This window comes from Cynocephalus volans, chromosome 17, assembly GCF_027409185.1.
Source record: "Cynocephalus volans isolate mCynVol1 chromosome 17, mCynVol1.pri, whole genome shotgun sequence".
Classification (NCBI taxonomy): domain Eukaryota; kingdom Metazoa; phylum Chordata; class Mammalia; order Dermoptera; family Cynocephalidae; genus Cynocephalus; species Cynocephalus volans.
The window spans coordinates 9,960,715-9,981,585 of NC_084476.1; the positions used below are offsets into that span (position 1 = coordinate 9,960,715).

The 20,871-nt window shown below is 45.4% G+C and overlaps 2 protein-coding genes, 1 non-coding gene and 1 pseudogene across 8 annotated transcripts; 2 read left to right on the forward strand and 2 right to left on the reverse strand.

The window, feature by feature from the left end:
- The window catches only part of LOC134366061 (solute carrier family 2, facilitated glucose transporter member 8-like), a 38,558-nt pseudogene that overhangs the window by 3,331 nt on the left and 14,356 nt on the right, over positions 1 to 20,871 (reverse strand).
- On the forward strand, positions 66 to 19,780 carry LOC134366062 (large ribosomal subunit protein uL11). Of its 2 annotated transcripts, none has more exons than XM_063082477.1 (7): positions 66 to 217; positions 690 to 763; positions 1,841 to 1,939; positions 2,309 to 2,390; positions 2,994 to 3,080; positions 14,200 to 14,434; positions 19,563 to 19,780. In XM_063082477.1, the coding sequence occupies exons 1-6, from the start codon at positions 181 to 183 to the stop codon at positions 14,388 to 14,390; spliced, it is 570 nt and encodes a 189-aa protein (XP_062938547.1). In that variant the 5' UTR covers positions 66 to 180; the 3' UTR covers positions 14,391 to 14,434; positions 19,563 to 19,780. The 2 variants fall into 2 exon arrangements, with proteins under 2 accessions (XP_062938547.1, XP_062938548.1); XM_063082478.1 differs by lacking the exons at positions 14,200 to 14,434; positions 19,563 to 19,780 and adding exons at positions 3,438 to 3,550; positions 3,721 to 3,768.
- Positions 2,776 to 2,904, forward strand: LOC134366322 (small nucleolar RNA SNORA65). Its single transcript, XR_010022299.1, has one exon. It is a non-coding gene; the product is annotated as a small nucleolar RNA SNORA65 (small nucleolar RNA).
- Positions 3,948 to 20,776, reverse strand: LOC134366059 (zinc finger protein 79-like). Of its 5 annotated transcripts, XM_063082474.1 has the most exons (5): positions 20,316 to 20,776; positions 16,718 to 16,806; positions 12,945 to 13,014; positions 6,724 to 6,893; positions 3,948 to 6,591 (listed from the first exon to the last, which is right to left on the reverse strand). In XM_063082474.1, exons 1-5 carry the CDS (start codon positions 20,329 to 20,331, stop codon positions 5,725 to 5,727), a joined length of 1,212 nt encoding a protein of 403 aa, XP_062938544.1. In that variant the 5' UTR covers positions 20,332 to 20,776; the 3' UTR covers positions 3,948 to 5,724. The 5 variants fall into 5 exon arrangements, with proteins under 5 accessions (XP_062938544.1, XP_062938542.1, XP_062938543.1 ...); XM_063082472.1 differs by having other exon boundaries at positions 3,948 to 6,893; positions 20,316 to 20,775; XM_063082473.1 differs by having other exon boundaries at positions 3,948 to 6,893; positions 20,284 to 20,774.

Below are 20,871 nucleotides of genomic sequence, written 5' to 3' on the forward strand. Positions count from 1 at the left end.
GGCTAGGGCATCACTGGCATGGGCGGAGCCGGAGTTCTCGCGAGATTCGCGTTGTCCGGCCTACTTCCGGCGGGGTCCGGGCGGCTTCCGGCCTTCCGGCTTTCGGCTCGCAGGAGGTCGTGGTGCAACTTTCTTCGGTCGTCCCGAGTCCGGGTTCATCCGACACCATCCGCCTCCGCCATGCCGCCTAAGTTCGACCCCAGCGAGATCAAAGTCGGTGCGTGCCCTAGCTGTGTCCCGGGCTGCGGGATGGAGCACCCTCCTCCCGCCGCTCGTTCCTGTCCCTTGTCAGGCTCTAAAGCCGCCGCCTCCTGGAGGCCTTTCCAGCACTGGGCGGTCCTGGCCCAGCCTTTCTGGGCCTCGGCCTCCCCACGTGTAAACAGGGAGGGAGGACCCAACGACCTGCGGTGGCTTTCAGCACGCCTTAGGGTAAGGCTTGTCTCCGGGCGTTGCTGCTCTCCCGACTGGGTTCGCCCGCGGCCGGGGCCGCCTCCGCGCCGGCCCGCGCTGGGCTCAGAGATGCCCACGCCCGGGGGAGGAACGGGTGGCCTTCCTCGCTCGCTGCTGGGACTTTTGGTGCCGGTTGGAGAAGAGGCAAAGGGTTTTGTGACCAGCCCCGGAAAGGTAGGGGAGAGGGATGTGGCTCGGGGGCGCCCTCTGCAGAGGCACTAATCCTTGCTTTCTCCCAGTGTACCTGAGGTGCACCGGTGGCGAAGTAGGGGCCACGTCTGCCCTGGCCCCCAAGATCGGCCCCCTGGGTCTGGTAAGTTCCCCTGGCCAAGGGGCGTTTCTTGATTCAGATGAGAGCACAGTTAAGCCCTGGTTTGCGCAAACATAATTGTGCCAGTGTCTCATCGTTGGCTTGCGTTGTCACTCCCGACTTCACCTGAGCCATTGAACTAGCAGTAGGTACCGCAGGAAGGTCATACTTGAAAAATCGATCCGATACCTTACAGTCGCTCACTTAACACGTGTCTCAACTGCTGCGTTTGGTGTTCTTGAGGGCTGGGCCCGAGGAGGCCAAGTGTGAGGGGTTTGAAGTCAGGAATGGCTTGGTGACGTCGAGCATCCCACTTAACCTGTTTCCTGGTCGGGGAAATTGTTATAGCACTGTCGGGAGGATTAAATGGGGTGTGGGCGAATATCTTTGTGAATAACAGTGCTTATGTTTCCAGTGCTGTAAATGTAACGTAGTGGTTAATACGACCGGCTTTACTTAGTCCTTACTGATCACCAGTCCCCTCTGCCTGCTTTTCTCTCCAATTTATACTCTGCTTTTACTGAACTTGTATTTCCCAGAATGTCATTAGGCCTTTATCACCTATCCTTGACACTACCCCCCCCCCATCTTGCGTGGCCAGTGTCTTCGTACTCTTCCTTGGCCCTTAGGTCAGCTGTCACTTATGGGACAACCCTCCTGTTGAAGCTAATGGTTACTCGGGAATTTTAAAGTAGCAAATGCCCAGATCCTCATCCCCCAGATGGATCGGATTGTTCTGACATGGGAACTTAGTATCTTTAAAACTCCTCAGGTGATTCTAGTGTAACTAGGGTTAAAAACCCCTGCTTACCACATATTCCCTTATGAGAGGGTAAGTAAGGGACTGTGCACCATTGTGGCCATTAGCCCATGGATACACTTAACCCCCCAGCTCTATTTTCCCAATTTTCATAGAGGTGATAGCTGTGCTTTGATTCGGTAGGTACCACGATGTGCTTCAGCTTCCTCCGTCCTGGATAAGGAAGCTTTGGGGTATTGCAAAGTGCACACCACTGGACAGGTGTTAAGGGTGTGGTCCAACTTCAGGCACAAGGTAATTATGTCCCTATATTTCTACAGTCTCCAAAAAAGGTTGGTGATGACATCGCCAAGGCAACCGGTGACTGGAAAGGTCTGAGGATTACAGTGAAATTGACCATTCAGAACAGACAGGCCCAGGTATTGATTTCTGGCGCTTGGTTTGTGGGAGTGTAGAGGTAGCCACCCTCTGGGATTCCTGGATAGGTTTCTTTGCTGCCAGTGGTGAGCTGTGAGCAGTGTTATCTTTGTGGGAAGGCTTTGTCAAGAGCATAAACCTAGCTAGGGAAGACTTGGGTCCAAATATTAACTCTTATCACTTGTGTAACATTTGGCAAACTACTTAACATGATGTATCCTAGGAACATGTTTTCAGATTGTGAAAATTACTTGAGCACATACAGTAAGCCCAGTGTCTGGCTGTCTGGTCTCTGAGAGCCAGTGTGCATGGCATTAGTGGTCTTCCTGCAGTGGTAGTATTGTTCTTGACATCAAGAATTTCTTCTGCAGATTGAGGTGGTACCATCTGCTTCTGCCTTGATCATCAAAGCCCTCAAGGAACCACCAAGAGATAGAAAGAAACAAAAAAACAGTGAGTTGCCCTTTTTCTCGGATTTGTTGTAGTAGTGGTTTATGATTGATGTTGTATGCCCAGTGGCTGCGTGTTTTCCCTTTAATGAAACAAGGGGTTGGCATAGGGATTGGGTGGTGATTTGGTTAAGGCTGTTAGACCAGGCACTGCCATGTGCTTTCCCCAGTCCCTGTGTGGGGCAGGTCTCACTCACAGTCCATGTAGGAGGGAAAAGGCAGTAGACAGGGGAAGTAACCGAGAACAGTCAAGTGTAGTCAGGAGACCAGTCACAGCTGCCAATACACTGGGCAGCTTAACTAAGCCCAGTAATGTGAGCTCGTTTTCTCATCTTTAAAACATAACATCCCTTCCATGTCAGATAAAGATTTTGTTTTGCCCTTAGCCACCCGCCACTGCACCTGACCAGTTCTCTATTGGCTGATGCAATCCAGTGGTGAGCTGACACTAAGCCCAGCTTAGGAAACAGGGTTGTTCTTCGTGTGGATGACTCTGTGCTGAAAGCATGGGAACAACCTAGAAACAGGTGAAGGGGAACATTATGAGGGCTGCTCTGGCCTCAAATTGTAACAAAGTGTTTGCTGTCTTCTCCCCCCACCCCCCTAGTTAAACACAATGGAAATATCACGTTTGATGAGATCGTCAATATTGCCCGACAGATGCGGCACAGATCATTAGCCAGAGAACTCTCTGGTAAGAGCAGGACAACATGTAACCACCTTAACTGAAATTTCATGTGCTTTCACTGAGTGGTTAACGTTCTTCTTACTGAAATGGGACTCAGTAAGACCCAAGATTGGGAGTGCTTCAGTATTTTCTGGATTTGAAGGAATGAGATCTTGAGCTGGATATGTTTAATCTGGGCAGCAGGGGATCCATGGGGACTTTGAATTCATCGTTTATGTAACTAGACAGAATGTAAACTTTTAGTTTTAGAGCTGCAGGAATATCACTGCTTCCTTGCCTGCTGTGAAATTCAAAAGTATCTGCCCCCATATCTGAGGATTGTGAGGGACGGGGAGCTGCTCTGATGCCACCTTTTAATGATAGGAACCATTAAAGAGATCCTGGGGACTGCCCAGTCTGTGGGCTGCAATGTTGATGGTCGCCACCCTCATGACATCATAGATGACATCAACAGTGGCGCAGTGGAATGCCCAGGTGTAAGTGACTTCTGCATCAGTGTCATTTGGTTATAATAGGGGTGAAAGCTGGGGAAGGAGCAGCTAATGTGTTCATGCTGGAAAGTTCTAGAAATGGACAGTGGGTAGGGTTGGGAAATCTTTTTTTTTTCTTAACTCCTTTTACTGATGGAGGTTTTTCTTCCCCACAGAGTTAAGAAGTACAAAGGAAAATATTTTAATAAAGGATCCTTTGACTACCCGTGGCGTTTTTTGTGTGGCATCTTCCTTGAGGCGGAGCTAGGTCCTTTGTGGGTGCGGGGGTATCAGTGGTAAAAACTGTGAAGTAAGTCTGGGTATTAAGCTCTCATGGGTAACAGATTCTGCCCTAAATGGGAAAAACTCAGAAGACACCTAGAAAGGAACACACTGTAGACACTTTATGGATCTCTACATAGGAAAAATGTTATTGGCCAGAAAGAAAACCTATAGTTCAGCATGAACATGAGAAAACAGCTTTCCATCTCACATGAATTTCATCTACGTTGGGGGAGGCTGACATTTAAAATCACTGACATATCAAAGAAACCTGATGATTATTACCCTTTCATACTCATCCCTAGGTCATGTGAAAGTGAGGCTCAGGCCTGCTGCAGGAACTAGCCTACCTCTGTTAACAAGTTCACAGGTTTTTCTCTAGAATTTATCCCAGTAGAGACTATTTTCAAACGTATTGTGTCACCTGTTTTCCAGATCTCTCAACTTGTTCTAGTCACCTTTGTAAGTGTCTGTGCTTATCAGTCCCTTTCACTTTTTGATGATCCTCAACACACTTTGGTATCGTGAGAGACTACACCTCAGCAGCCTGAAACACTACCTGGAAGGGCTTGTGGGTACCAGACTAAAGTGAGGTGGAAAATATTGCCTTAAGAACTTGAATTCTCCAACAGTTGTCATTTCTTTGCCTTCATTAATTTTTGCACATGGTCCTTTTTAGGCAGTGGTTTTAATCACATCAGGTTGGAAGGGACTACCTGAAGTCGACAGTGAGTAGAGTAAACATTTCTGTGCCCTACAAGGCACAGGGAGCAAGGAAACCAAGCTAAGGCAGCTTCCCTTACACTGAAGGCCACTCACTGGGAGCCTGTCTCTGATATTCAATGGTTGGCTAGCCAAAGCCCTGAGATGAGACCACACCAACTGGGTGTGAGAACAGTGGTTAAACTAAAATGACGGAGAGGAAGCGGCCTACGGTGAAAATCTGCATCTCCTAAAGGAAACGTACTTTCCATCAGGAATAATTTGAATTAGGTGCCATCTCTGACCTGCCTCCAAGTCAAGCGTGGCTGTCTCATATCTTGCCGCTCTAGTGGCCCTTCCTGTTGAGGCCTCCACAGAATGGGATGTACCTCTTGCTGACGGACTTCATTAGCAGCATCCTCTATTCTCAGTCCCACTATTCTCTGGGTCTGCTTTCTCTGCAACAGTTCGCACCTAATGGTGCTTTTGCGAGTTTTCCTATCTTTCCAGCATTAAGGAGTATTTTCTCCCCAAGGAGATTCTAGTATTTAATAGTTGGTCCTGGAATCCTTTTCCTCACCTGCATTTACTACCATAAACTGGATACCTTAATATTTCTCAACTAGTCATTTCTCGCCAATGCTCTTCATTCTTTTGCAGTAGTTCTCATTACTTCAGGGGGAAATTAGAAACACTGGGAAAAATACCTGAACTTCATGTAAAGAACCAAGTTTTTCACTCGTTGATTTAATCACTTATCCCTAATAAACCAAGGCTTTTGGAGTGCTTGCCACATAAAGTGCTCTGGCCCACTCTCTGGATATAGGTAAACCACTAAAACTAAATGAAATTTTTTTTTTTTTTTTAAAGATGACCGGTAAGGGGATCTTAACCCTTGACTTGGTGTCAGCACCACGCTCAGCCAGTGAGTTAACCGGCCATCCCTATATAGGATCCGAACCCGCGGCCTTGGTGTTCTCAGCACCACACTCTCCCGAGTGAGCCACAGGCTGGCCCTATTACAGGAGCTTTTGCATGTGGCTGTGCACTGCAGACTATGAAAGTCAAATGTCATCCCCAGATGCTTTCAAGCCCTCAGCATTTCTCTGAGAGCCCCACCCACCTGCCCTGACTTAGATGTTGAGTTATGAGTTGGCATATCTGAGGCTTTCTCCACCTACTTACTGTGTTCCCAGCTATTCTCCAGCATGGAGTCTCTGATGTCTCGTGAAAGCTGACCTACACTTGAATGCCTTTCCACACTCATTGCATTCATAGGGTTTCACACCAGTGTGAGTCCTCTGATGCCGACTAAGGGATGAACCCTGGTTAAAAGCTTTTCCACACTCATTACACTCGTAGGGCTTTTCTCCAGTGTGAATTATGTGATGTCGAATAAGGGCTGAGGTCTTCTTGAATAATTTCCCACATTCATTACATTTGTATGGCTTCTCCCCACTGTGGGTCTTCTGGTGGCTTTCAAGATGTATACTCTGGCTGAAGGCCTTCCCACACTGACTGCACTTGTAGGGTTTCTCTCCCGTATGAGTCCTCTGATGGTCTGTGAGGTGTGTACTGTGAGTGAAGGCCTTCCCACATGTGCTACATTTGTAGGGTTTCTCCCCTGTGTGAATCCTCTGGTGCTGAATATATACTGTATAGTAACTGAAGGCTTTCCCACACTCACTGCACTTGTAGGGCTTCTCCCCAGTGTGAGTCCGCTGGTGGTTTGTGAGGCTAGCAGTGTGACGGAAGGCCTTCCCACAGTCGCTGCATTCATAGGGTTTCTCTCCACTATGAATTCGCTGATGCTGAACAAGGCCTGAAGAGTCGCTGAAGGCTTTGTCACACTCACTACATTTGTAGGGCTTTTCTCCAGTGTGGGTTCGCTGGTGTTTTTTGAGGTTTGCGTTCTGGCTGAAGGCTCTTCCACATTCACTGCATTTGTAAGGCTTCTCTCCCGTGTGGATCCTCTGGTGCTGAAGAAGAGAGGAGTTCTGCCTGAAGGCCTTCCCACACTCACTGCACTCATAGGGTTTCTCCCCAGTGTGGCTCTTCTGCTTCTCAGAAAGGGAGGAGCAGTAGCTGAAGGGTTTGCCAAACTCATTACATGTGTACGCTCCCGCTCTGTGAGGCTTAATTACTTGTAAATTCTTAAATCTCTTAGAGTGTGTTTCACGTTCGTGAGGACTCACTTCTTTAGGAACTGTCTGCTGTAGTGAAAGGACTGGTCTCAGACTGAAGCTCTTCCCAAGTTCACACTTTCTGTGCTCTGACTCTCCAGGGGCCATCTCTACACTCATGTCTGGAAATGATTCTTCAGAAATGGTTTGCTGGGGTGGTGACTGAGATACAATCTTCCAGCCTGAAAAAAAGTTAGAAAAGCAATAGTCCTATATACCCTTGGTGGAAGAAATGCTTAAGGAGTTTGGCCAAGCTCTTACAGTTTCACCTCTTTCACCAGAACATTTCTGTTCTAAATCATAAAATTTAGAACCAAGGTGATTTAGACCAAGATGGTTTTTCAGAGACATTCAGGTGTTAGCTGCCCTATTTCTGAAAGGAGAGAGGAGCAGGGTTAGTTCTAGGTACTCCTTTTTTGAATTTCATACAGAATCTGGACACAGACTGATTGGGGTTATGTCTTGGCTCACCTCTCATTAGTTGTGTGACTTTGGGCAAATTCTTTAATCTTTCTCTGCCTTGAATTTCTCATGTGTGAAAGCAGCTCCCTTTCAGAATTACTGTAAGGATTAAATGAGTTAAGACACATGAAGGACCCAGAATGGTCCTAAGCATTAAAAGCAGATTTCCCTCTAAATTGCAAGATGAGGGGCCGGCCCGTGGCTCACTCAGGAGAGTGCGGTGCTGATAGCACCAAGGCCCCGGGTTCGGATCCCATATACGGATGGCCGGTTCGCTCACTGGCTGAGCGTGGTGCTGACAACACCAAGTCAAGGGTTAAGATCCCCTTACCGGTCATCTTTTAAAAAAATAAAAAAATAAAAAAAATAAATTGCAAGATGACCAATCTACTGAGAGCACATAGGTCCTCCTTTCAGATTGAGGGTGTCCCTATGTAACCTGGTATTCAATCACAGATGTGTTGGACAGTTCGTAAAAACAGACCATCTAGCTAAGTAAAAAAAAGGAAAGGAGAGGAAAAGTGACAAGAAAAACAGTGGGAGAAAGGGGCAATTCAGAAGCCCAAGTGACCATCATGAATTCCCATCTCTCAGCCCACATTTCCTCCTGAGTGTAATCTCCAAAACAGAGCCCCTGATATTCCCTTGCAAGCCAGCATCTTTGTCAGTCTTCCCATTCGCCCACCTGTAAAACACTAGGGTCAGCCTTAATGTTCCTTTTCCTTACACACCAAATGCAATCCACTAGTGAGTCCTGTTGGTTTTAACACCAAATTATATCCTGAATCCCTCTTCTTAGCAAGCCACCATCATCTCTCACTGGAATGCCTGCAACAGCTGCCGCCTACCTGCTTCTATTTCTGACTCCTCAAAGTCTCCACAAGAATACTCCACACATCTGCTGAATTCTTTTTAAACATAAATATCGTTCCTTCCCTGCTTCAAACTCTGCAATGGGTTCTCATTTTCCTAGTTGTAATACAATCCAAATGCCTACCATGGCCATAATTCCCCACATGATCTGCCCCATGCATACCCCTCTCCATCTTGTTTATTAAGCTCTGTCCACACAGGTTTTCTGATCCTAAAACAAGCCAAGCTCACTCCCACATCAAGGCCTCAGCACATGCTGTGGCCCAGAATGTAGCCGGCTTATTCTCTACCTTCAGATCCCAGCTCCAATGTCACCTCCTCAAACAGGTTGTTCCTCTTCATCTGATCTCAAGCAGCTCCCTAACTTCATTTCTGTTCCCTTACTCAGCTTCGTTTCCCCAGCCCCTAACCCTGCTTTATTTTCTTCACAGCACTTATCACTTAAAAGTATATGTTCACTCATTTATGTTCTTCACTAAGATGTGAGATGTAAGCAGGGACTATGTTTTGTTCTCTGTTAGCTACTGATAGTAGCTAAAACGATACTAGGCGTGTACCAAATGCTTTAATGCACTTTTGTTGACTTATGAGTAATTGAATGAAAGATAATAATCAAAAGCGACCAACGGGGTCGGGGAAACGTCAGCATCCATCACAATAGTCCCCAAAGGGAGCAGCAAGGTGAAAGGTACTTTACAGGCCTGGGTCTGTCATTTGGGAGGTGTGGGGTGGAATAATGGAGGGCCTGAGCCCGGCACACGGAGGCACAGTGATGCCCAGGATGCACTGCAGGTCTCAGAACAGAGGTGCCATTCCACACAGCTGGTATTTAGATACTGTGACAGCCAGAATGAAAACCTGTCCCAAACTACATCTGTTCACTATCACGTGGCTCATATAACTCTATGGTTGACAACATTTAAAAATATATATTATTTTGTAAAATAAGGAAGATTTTATTACACACATTCTTCATAAATATGGAAACGTGACTACATAACTCAGCGGTTTCCATGAATCCATGTGGTTAATGGATAGTAAGGCAGGACTGAGTGCATCTTTCAGGCACACATCCAAAGCTGCTCCTAGTGCCCTGAACTACTGCCTCAGAGCACACACGCCTGGTGGTAACGCCCCTTGCCAACTTGTTTCTGATAACATGGTGATTTGAACCTTTTGGGGTAACCATAGGGGGTTGAATAGTGTCCTCTCCAAAATTCATGCCGACCTGGAACTTCAGAATGTGACCTTATTTGGAAATAGGATCTTTGTAGATGCAATCAAGTTGAGGCCATAATGGTTTAGAGTGTACCTTGTAAAAAGAGGGAAATTTGGACACTGACAGAGAAGAATGCCAAGTGACAAGGGGGCAGAGATCAGAGTGATGCATCTAAAAGCCAGGGAGCACTGAGGATTGCTGACAGCCACCCGAAGCTACAAAGAGGCAAGGAAGGGTCCTCCCACAGAGGCTTCTGATGGAGGTTGGGTGTGTTGTCCCCCAAGAGCCTTTGTGGAAATCTGACCCCAAATGTGGCCGTGTTGAGAGCTGGTTTAGTCATAGGTTGTGGATCTCTCACATAAAGACGAATACCCTCCCTGGGGGTAGGTAGTGAGTGAGTTCTCGCTCTATTAGTTCCTGTAAGAGCTGTGGGTTTAAAAAAGGACCCTGGCACCTTTGTCTCTCTTGCTTTGTCAGCCATGCCTCACCATTTTCACCATAAGGAGAAGCAGCCTGAGGCCCGCACCACACGCAGCTGTCCCAGAATCCTGAGACAAATAAACCTCTTTTATTTATGAATTACCTGTTTTCAGGTATTCTATTATAGCAACACAAAAATGGACTAAGACGGCTTCAGAGGTACCACAATCCTGCTGACACCTCACTTTCAGACTTCTAGCTCCCAGAACTATTGTTCTAATCCACCCAGTTTGCGGTTATTTGGTATGGCAGCCCTAGAAAACTAACACGGTAACCTTTGTATGATCTCGAACCCCTGTGAGACTGTGATGAACACTTTTCCCAGAAAAATGCAGTTGTTCCCTTAGCCACAAAACACGGCACCCAATTTCTTTTTTTTTTTTTTTTTTAAAAAAAAGATAACCGGTAAGGGGATCTCAACCCTTGGCTTGTTGTTGTCAGCACCACGCTCAGCCAGTGAGCAAACCGGCCATCCTTATATAGGATCCGAACCCGTGGCCTTGGTGTTATCAGCACCGCACTCTACCGAGTGAGCCACGGGCCGGCCTACGGCACCCAATTTCTGAAGTTGCACACAGGGTCTGTGAATTCAGGTGAAAAGGTTCTACGTGACAAATATGGGTGGGCTGGGAAGGAGGGCTCTTCGGAGAAGGCAGCAGCAGGACTAGTGAGGCTCCCGGTAAAAGGCAAAGTTAGGAAGAATGAGCGGTGCCTGGAGCTCCACCGAGGGCCAAGGTAATGTGACAGATGAAGGGGAGAGTAAGACAGTAAGAAGAAGAGACAGTTTTGAGGAACTATACACAAAATAGGCCAGAGGCTTTGTTCCCATTGCCATTTCAGCAACAATATTTTCTAACTAAAGATATAAAGCAACATAGAAACAGGTTACAGTTTTCTAAAAAATGTAAAACGGGGATGCTGGTTAGCTTAATTGGTTAGAGTGTGGTGTTGGTAATACCAAGGCCAAGGGTTCAAATCCCTGGGCCACCAGCTGCCAAAAAACAAAAAACAAAACAAACAGTAAAATGCTCTTACGTTAATGTGATTTAATTCCTTTGTACTTTTGATGCTTTACGTCTCAAACATTAAAAGTGACTGGATCCCCAGCTAGTGAGGCCCTGCAGAGGTCCGACAAGAGCAGAGGTTGAGACACAAAGGCAGGAGGGAGCAGCGTTAGATGGGTAGCAAGAGAGAAACACCTGAAGCTATGGTTTTCCTTTCTTCCATTTTTCCTGTGTTAGTATCAGCCCTTTAGAAAATTCTGGCACAGCCACACAGAGGTGAAAGGGGGAGTAGATTCCAATTAAGGGCCAGATGTGATGGTAGCAGGAGCTATCACAGCTGATAGTGTGGGTAAGGTCGGGCACCTAAGATCCTCAGTGAAGTGAACCCCAAGCAGGGAATGTGTCAGACCAGCAAAGGTGACTCTCATTCCCCACCAGGGAGGAAGGATACTAGTCCACTGGCCCATAACATCTCACATGCCCCAGACATCTCCTAGCCCTATGAGACCTTGTGAGGAGGAGGTGAGGAATAGTGAGATTTGGAGTTAGACAGACCTTGCTTCAAATCCCAGCCTCACCACTTTCTAGCTGTGAGTCTTTGAACCATTAAATTAATGTCGCTCACCTTAATTTCCTCATGTGTAAAATGGGGATAATAATAGCTGCTTCACAAGGTTGTTACAAACTGAGGTTCAAAGGGGCTTTTGCTCCCAAGACCTTCCCTGGCTTAGTGCTTGTCCATTTACCTGGACTAGTACTTAGGTCTTCTCCCTCCTGCAGCCATTTGCCTTCTCCTTGTTCAAACTTGCAGTTCACGAGAGGCTGGGAAATGGAAAGTCCTCTTCAAGGGGAATACACAGGCTTTAGAGATCATCCTAAGTATAAATACCCGTGCAGAACTCAGGACAGATAAAACTAGCCAGTTATGTTGTTCCTTTCATTCATCCAACAAATACACATATATATTTTTTGGCACTGGCCAGTAAGAGGATTTGAATCCTTGACCTTGGTGCCTCGGTGTTATAACAGCACACTCTGATTGGCCAGCTCCAACAGATATTTATTGAGCATTCATTTGGTGTAGGCATTAGGGGATATTGCAAGAAATAAGACAGACAGACATGGTGCCATGGTCTCAGTAAGGCCTTTTTGCAAGAAACTAAAGAAACAGTTTCAAGGAGGGGTCAAGCCAACGTGCCAAGCTAAGTCCATAAAGTACCCTACTTCAGAAGATGCAACTTCCTGAATTTGGAGTGTAGAGGACTCTTAAAGCAAATGTACTTCACAGGGCCTGGTTTTCCAAAGTCTTGCGGTGTCAAATATTGACCTTGCGGAGGACTGGAAATTTTCTTCAGGGTATAAAGTCACTGGTGTAAGATAAAGATTTGTTGCACAGCAAGATTGCTGGCTCAAGGACAGAATAGTTACTGATTGAAAGGTAAAGATACTGCAAAATTGCTGGACGGTGAAGGAATGTTTCTGAAGATGAAGCTTTTGTTGATAGGATCACTTAATTGCCTCACTGGAATGTCATCTGGCTTGTTTCACTGAATGTGACCAGCCTATATTGTTAAACTATAACCCCACCTATGTTCTCTTCCTGTAACTTCCTGGTCTGGAAAATAAATACAGGAAGAGAACCCCAATTTGGGGTTAATTTCCCAAGGAAGGGATGCCTCTCCCTTGAGGGTTCTGGGAAAGTTAACCACTTCGGAGGTTCTCACTGCTCAGAAGAGATGGGCTTTGAGTAATCCTTTGTGGCTCTGTCATCCAGGGGAAGTGGGGTGACAAATCCATGGGGGGAAAAGCAACAAATGGAGGAAGTAACCTGAGGGATGCCCCAGCCCTCCTGGGAAAGGAGAGAATGGAGAGGTGTGGCCTTGGGGGAAGCAAAGGGAAACTGCCTATTTCTTGACTAGCCATGCAGAGGCTTTCCACTGGGAAACAAGGAGGAGTAAACGCTATCCCTCTGGTGCATCACAGCAATAAGAGATCTCTACACACTGGAAAGAAAGTGCCAGATTTTCAGAATTGAGCTGATTCTCAATTTTTTTGTTTTTGTTTTTTTTTTGGCGGCTCGCTTGTACGGTAAGGCGATCTCAGCTTTTGATTTTGGTGGTATAACACTAACCTATAACCAACTGGGTTAACTGGCTAACCCGTGATTCTCAATCTTAAAGGAACAGTTTCCTTACCCAGTAGGACCCGGTTCCTCCACCCATCCTGGGTCAAAGGTACAGTCACGCTGCTGAAGGGTGTGGATCCCTGAAACAATAAGCAAATTCCTTCTTGCCAGTGTTCTCAGGATCTAGGGTGGAGGTGAAGGAGCCCGTAACACTAGCAGCCTTGGGGAAGCTGGAAATCAATCGGTGAAAGGATTCACATCTCTGGGTAGTTCAAGAAAAGCATTATATCAATCGCTTTCTATGTGCCTAACACTATAATGGATTCTGACACACACACACACACACACACACACACACACACACACACACACACACACACACACACACACACACACACACACACACACACACACACACACACACACACACACACACACACACACACACACACACACACACACACACACACACACACACACACACACACACACACACACACACACACACACACACACACACACACACACACACACCCCCCAAAAAAGAAAACACTGTCTCTTGTCTTTGCACGTTTAAAATTGTGGTAGAATTTATGTGTAGATACTTAGAAAATGTGTGCGTGCATGAGAAGTAATTGGGCAAGAACCAGCAGGTGCTCGGAACATACAAGAGCCAATACCAAAAAGAAAAATTAGAATGTGAATTCAGGGCCGGCCCGTGGCTCACTCGGGAGAGTGCGGTGCTGATAACACCAAGGCCCCGGGTTCGGGTCCCATATACGGATGGCCGGTTCGCTCACTGGCTGAGTGTGGTGCTGACAACACCAGGTCAAGGGTTAAGATCCCCTTACCGGTCATCTTTAAAAAAAAAAAAGAATGTGAATTCATACAGTGAAGGATCAGTTGCAAATTATCAAAAAAATGTGAAAGCTGAATTTTCAAACATTTAACAAATATTCCTGTGAATTTGGTTATCACTCAGTACAGCAGGACAGCCAGGTATATACAGAACCAAATGTAACAGTATGTGTGAAAGAGACGGATGAACTGGTTGCTAGGAGAACCGAAGGGGAGAGGAAGGACAACCAGGGAAGACCACAGAGAGAAGCCAATCACTGAGCTGGCATTGAATGAGGAGGTTCCCCACACAGGGCAAGGGAAGGATATCCAAAGCATGAAGGTGAGAAAGTCCTCACATGTTCAGGAAATGGCAGGCAGTCCAAGGCAAGGGTCGGGGTGTGGAGGGGTGACGGGTCTAGAAAGGTGGAAGTCAGAACGTAAAAAGCTTTAAATGACTTGATAAACATGGTGCTTTTATCCCTTAGGCAAGGGAGCTGGTGGAAGACAGATGTGCCTTGAGATGGTGGTGGGAGAGAAGGTTAAGAACTCCAACAGTGTCAGTGACAAGTTGAGAGAGGATCCTGCTCAAATAGAGGGACTAGATGCACAGCCAGAAATGGGCTTCATGAGAGAAGATCTGAGGATGAATCAAAGCTGTTTCCTCCTGGAAGACTAGACAGATGGTCCTGTCATCACAAAGAGAAGAAGCACTGAAAGAAGGTAAATTCGGGCCGAGCCTGTGGCGCACTTGGTAGAGTGCTGTGCTGGCAGCACAGCGACGCTCCCGCCGCGGGTTCGGATCCTGTATAGGACTGACCAGTGCACTCACTGGCTGAGTGCCGGTCACGAAAAAACGACAAAAAAAAAAAAAGAAGGTAAATTCCCATGTCAGCTAAGTAAGTGCTTTTGTTTTGGGGCTCACAGAGTTTAAGGTGACTGTAGGACCGGCAAGTGTAGATGTTGTGTAACACACAAAAATATGGAGTTCAGGAGAGTCAGAGTGGGAACAGGAAGGCATACAGGTGGCAGCCCAGCTGTTCTCATCATAAATAGGGGCCTACTCTATGCAATGTACTCTCTGCTACGTGCTGGTGGGGGGGACGGGGGAGCAGCCAGGTGGACAAATTAAAAACTAATCAGGAGATTATAACACAGCATTAAGAGAAGACAGTAATTATCTCCTAACCAGGTTCCACAGGAACCTCCAACACAACAAAGCGCAATAGGGAGACCCGCATTTACCTGCTGTTCTTGTCTATTCCCAGGTCAGGGGGTGGCACGTAGTTGGCCAAGGTCGAAATCTGGGTGTTATCCTCTCCTTTCTTGCAGTGCTCCCTACCCCCCAACAACCCCTATGGATTCTACCTCTTAATATCATGAGAATTCAACTCTTTCTTTACACTTGCCTGCCACTGCCTTACTGTAAGCCAGCATCATTTTCCAGATTAGAACTAGTCTCCCAACCTCTAATTTTACCTGCCCATCCAATCCATCCTTTACCCTGAGAAATGCACTAAATGGAACAAAGAGGGCCATTTTTTATAAATATGGAATATTTAAAATATCTGGGTAACTTTATAATAATCAAGCAAGTAAAATCCAATATAAACATATAAATGTCATGAACCAAATAACAAAAAATTATATAACACATAAAAGAAAAAGTGTATGAAATACAAGGAGAAATTTAAAACAGTACAGTTTTGAGAGATATTAAAATAATTCAGTGACTGAGAGAATTAATCCAAAATGAATAAACAAACAAAAAAATAAAGATATGGAAGAACCAAGCAATTTAATAAGGTTGAGCTGACAGGGCTATCCAACTACATCCTGCCATCAGACTATACCAGTATTTTGTGTTCACAAGAGACATGGACTCCATCCTCATAAAGCACACAACAGCTGAACGGGCAAAGAAATCAAAATCATCATTTTAAAATATTTTTTTTAAAAAATGAAATCAACAGCCAAGAATATTCAATGTAGGGGCTGGACGGTTTGCTCAATTGGGAGCGTTTGGTGCTGATAACACCAAGGTCAAGGGTTCGGATTCCTGTACCGACCAGCTGCCAAAAAAGAAATAAAGAGAAAAGAAAAAATTCCTTTCAATATAAGCACGGAAAGGAGAAAATAAATTCAGGTTAAACTCAAGCGGTAAAAAAAAAATTTTTTTAATAAATCTGAGGAAATCAGAAGCAAAAAATTAAGAGAGTAAAATATATTAATAAAGAGTAGAAATGATGAAAAAATCCAAGAGCAAAGTTTGTTTTTTTTGACCAGTAAGGAGATCGCAACCCTTGGCTCGGTATCATCTCCACCACACTCAGCCAGCGAGCGCACCCGTCATCCCTATATGGGATCCAAACCCGCAGCCTCTGTGCTATCAGAACCGCACTCTCCCAAGTGAGCCACGAGGCTGGCCCAAAAGCAAAGTTTTAAAAAATGAAAATAAATACACCATTACCTAGTCAAGAAAGAAGGGAAGACAGGTGCTACTCTCACAGAAGGGCTATGCAGTCGAATGTATTAGAAACAATTTGGTACAATGCTCTTAATGAAATGGGGAAATGTTCATCAAATTCTACTAAGTGGAAACAAAAAGGTGACAAAGCAGAGAAACCCACCTTGAGGAAATACAGAAAAGGAAGAACGTGACTGAAAGGACACAAATCAAAATGTTAAGTGCTACCTCTTTGAGGGATTAAGGGTTACTTTAACTTTTTCGTGTTTTCTATATTTTCCAGGTTTCCTCAAATGAACATGAATTACTTTTGTGAATTGGGGACCGGTAAGGGGATCTTAACCCTTGACTTGGTGTTGTCAGCACCATGCTCACCCAGTGAGCTAACCGGCTATCCCTATATAGGATCTGAACCCGTGGCCTTGGTGTTAGCACCACACTCTCCTGAGCGAGCCATGGGCTGGCCCTCACACAAACCAATGCTACCATTAGTATTAGGAATAAAAGAGGTTGCCTCTTAGAATAAATTTCCAATTTACCTGGGGCCCAGTTGTGCAGAGACTAGAATCCATTCCTCCTTCTCCTGAGTCTTCCTTTTGGGGAAGGGCAGGGTCCCAAGAAGGTGGTACTGGAGGAAGAGAAAGAAATCAATAAGACATAGAAGTTTGCAGCCTATAGTCACCAATTCTCACTATGAAGAAAGGGTTCAAAGGACACTAGGGCTGAACTGGCAGACCTGCAGTCGTATGCAAATTTTCCCATTCTTTCCTACCTCAGAAATTCCATCAGCTCACTCAGACGCGGGGAGACATTAAAGTGTAACAGACTCTCAAGTATGCAAGATCCACCACTCACCAGCAGTGTGCAAACCATGTAACCTCCCTAAGTCTCATTTTTCTCATCTGTAAAATGAGCATGATAATCTCCTGGAAGGTTGCTGAAGATTATATGGATATTCAGATAAAGTAGTTGCACAATGCCTAGCATGTAAGGGTACAGTTGACAAATATTATCTATTACTTAGTTCTTTGGAGAAAGTGGCTCTGCAAATTTAAGACATTTGCTTCATCAAAAGAAGAGGTAATGACCAAGTAGTACTCATCCCAGGAATGTGAGGTTGTTGGACATACAAACAATCAACCGATATACCACCTAAATAGAACAAAGAAAAAACCCAACATGATCATCTCAACAGACACACAAAGAAAGCCATTTTAGAAAATCTTTCACCCTTTCATGATGAAAAACACTCAACAAACTTGAAATAAAAGGGGACTTTCTCAACCTGATAAAATGCACCTTTAACCTCAGACTTAATGGTGAAACACTGAAAGCTTTTCCCCTTATGATCAGGAAGAAGACAAAAATGTCTGCTCTCACCACTCCTATTCAATGTTATACCGGAGATTCTAGTCAGGGCAACTAGGCAAGAAAAAGAAAGGACAGGCATAAAGATTGGAAAGGAAGAAACAAAACTATCTTTATTTGCAGATGACATGAGTTTGTATATAGACAATCCTAAGGAATCCAAGAAAACCTATTACAGCTAAGAAATAATTTAGCAAGATGTTAGGATACAAGATAAATACTAGAAGTGAATTTCTATATCTATATGTATTAGTAGTGAACAATCCAAAAGTCAACTTAAGAAAATAATTCCATTTACAATAGTATCAAAAAGAGTAAAATATCTAGGAATGAATTCAACAAATGAAGTGCAAGCCTCATACACTTAAAACTATGAAACACTGCTAAAAGAAATTACAGATGACCGAAATAAATGGAAAGACTTCCAATGTTCATGGGTTGGAAGACTTAGCATTGTTTTTGTTGTTTTAAAAATGGTGCAGAGAGAACTGTGTATCCATATGCAAAAGAATGAACTTGGACACCTACCACACACATATACAAAAACGATATCAAAATGGATCAAAGACATAACGTTAACAGTTAAATCTCTTAGAAGGAAACAAGAACAAATCTTTGTGACCTCAGGCAATGATTTCTTGGATATGATAGCAAAAGCACATGAAACATCAATAAAAAAGTTAAGATGGATTTCTTCAAAATTAAAAACGTTGGGGGCCGGCCCGTAGATCACTCGGGAGAGTGTGGTGCTGATAATACCAAGGCCACAGGTTCGGATCCCATATAGGGATGGCCGGTGAGCTCACTGGGTGAGCGTGGTGCTGACAACACCAAGTAAAGGGTTGAGATACCCTTACCGGTCATCTTTAAAAAACAAGGAAAAAATAATAATAATTAAAAACTTTCTGTTTCAAAGGACACTGTCGAGAAAGTGAAACGGGGCTGGCTGGTCAGCTCACTTGGTTAGAGCATGCTGCTAATAATACCAAGGTCAGGGGTTCGGACCCCTGTATTGCTAGCTGCGAAAAAAAAAAGTGGAAAGAAAACCACGGAATGATAGAAAATATTATATTGCAAATCATGTATGTGATCAGGATATACTATCCAGAATACATGAAGAATTCTTACAACTTGACATAATGGACAAATACCTCAGTTGAAAATTGGGGAAAAGATTTGAATAGATATTTCTCCAAGGAAGATATAGAAATGGCCAATAAATACATGAAACGCAACATCATCAGTCATTAGGAAAAAGCAGTTCAAAACCACAATGAGATACTACTTCATTCATACTAAAATTACTACAATAAAAAGGATAGAAAATACCAAATGTTGACGAGGATGTAGAGAGATTGGAGCACTCACACGCTGCTGGTGAGAATGTACAAAAATGGTGCAGCTACAGTGAAAAACAATTCAGCAGTTCCTCAAAAAGTTAAACAGAGTTATATGGCACAGTAATTCCACTCCTAGGAATACACATGAGGAAAAAAAGCATATGTCCACACAAAATTCACTGAAGACTGGATAGTCAAAATGCGATATATTTATATGAGAGAATATCATTCACCCACAAAAATAAGGAAGTACTGATGCATGGTATTACATGGATGAACTTTCAAAACACTCTGCTAAGTGAAAGAACCCAGACACAAAAGGTCGCATATTTTATGAGTGCACTGAAATGAAATGTCTTAGGCAAATACAGAGAGAAAAAGTAGATCAGTGGTTTCCAGGGACTTGCGTAGAAGGAGGTAATGGAAAGTTGACTATTATGGGGATGGGGTTTCTTTTCTGGGTGAGGAAAATGTTCTGGAATTAAATACTGGTGATGGTTGCAGAACCTTGTGTGAATAATAAAATACACTCAACTGTACACTTTAAAAGGGTGAATGTTATGGTATGTGAATTATATCTGAATAATAGTAAACAGATCTGGATACTAGTCTTAGTACAGACCTTCTGGTACTGAGTCATACCTAATCCCATTGTACATTATTTTCTTCTTTGCAGTATGGGGAGGATGATAACCATCCAACCTGCTTTCCCAGGTCTCTGGGGAAGACAACAGAAAATGCTGGATGTGAAACTGCACTCCTCATTCTGCAAGTGCAAGACCAAATACAGGAACCCCTTGATCTAGGGGAGGATGGCACCGACCTTGGTGGTTAAGACCCCGTACACTTTTGTTCTGTACTGCCTGCAAGGGGTTCTCAAAAACATTATTTTATTCGATGATTAAAATTCTTAGAGGCAAACAAAGTAGTTAAGTGTTATTTTGTCCTGCCAGGAAAACCCAGAGTAAGAGACCTGGCAGGTACCCCCGCAGCTTTAACAATAATCGGGGCCTTCTGCATACGAACTCCTTTATCCTCCACAACTTCAGTCCTACCGGGCTCAGCCTACCCGCAAGCTTTCCTGCGCTACCGAGCATCTCTCACTGCTTCAAGAAGGGCTGGAAGGAGAGAAGCGACAGAGGAGTCCCTGGGTACGTCCCGTTTTCCTCCCCAGGAGCCCGCTTCTCCCTACTCTATAACGTCATCGGCCTATCAGGCATCCTGGGGTAAGTGGTAATCACCCAGGCCTGACATCTTGAAACCTTTTTTAACCTCTGAGTTCGTTACTCAAAATGACGATTATCTGTCCCCAAACACCTGTGGGAAACATAACCGGACTTCTGGTCCGAGTGAAACAGCAGCATTAGTGGACAAACGGGAACAAGAAGCCGGATCACCTGCAAATGGCTCCCTCCACGCTCCGCCTCACCTCCTGGCTCCAGCATTGGGTGCCACCTGGCGCCACCGCCTCCCAGCAGTTCTCTGGCGTCACCGTCGCTCCACGGCAGGCCCAGCCCCGTTTTGCAGAACTGCTCTGACAGATCCGGGGCAGGACGCCTTCTCCGGCCTCTCTCCTCCGAGACCCTGTCTCAGCCTGCGCCGCTGGGCCCTGGGAGCTCGCGCCCGGCCGGCCCGGCTGGCTCTTCCGCTCCGTCTCCCAAGCCAACAGCCACTCCTCAGCTTGGCCTCAAGCAGAACCCGTGTGAAAAAGCCGCTGCGCGACTTCTCGAGAAAAAGACCCGAACCCGCCGCCACCGCGACCTTAGGAACTGCCCTCCCAGGTACTGCCACGCGCCAGGAACCCCCTCTGGCGCCAAGGGGACGCGCCTGCACGGCGCCACTTCCGGACACGCGCATATGCTTCTTCCCCGCCCCGCCTCCACCAAGACCTGTCCCTGCCCAAAGCCTCTTCCTCTGCAGCAGTCGGTTTTGTGCTGCGCCGTCGCGGGCCGGACTTCCCAGAGAGGCTTCCGCCTGTTCTTGCT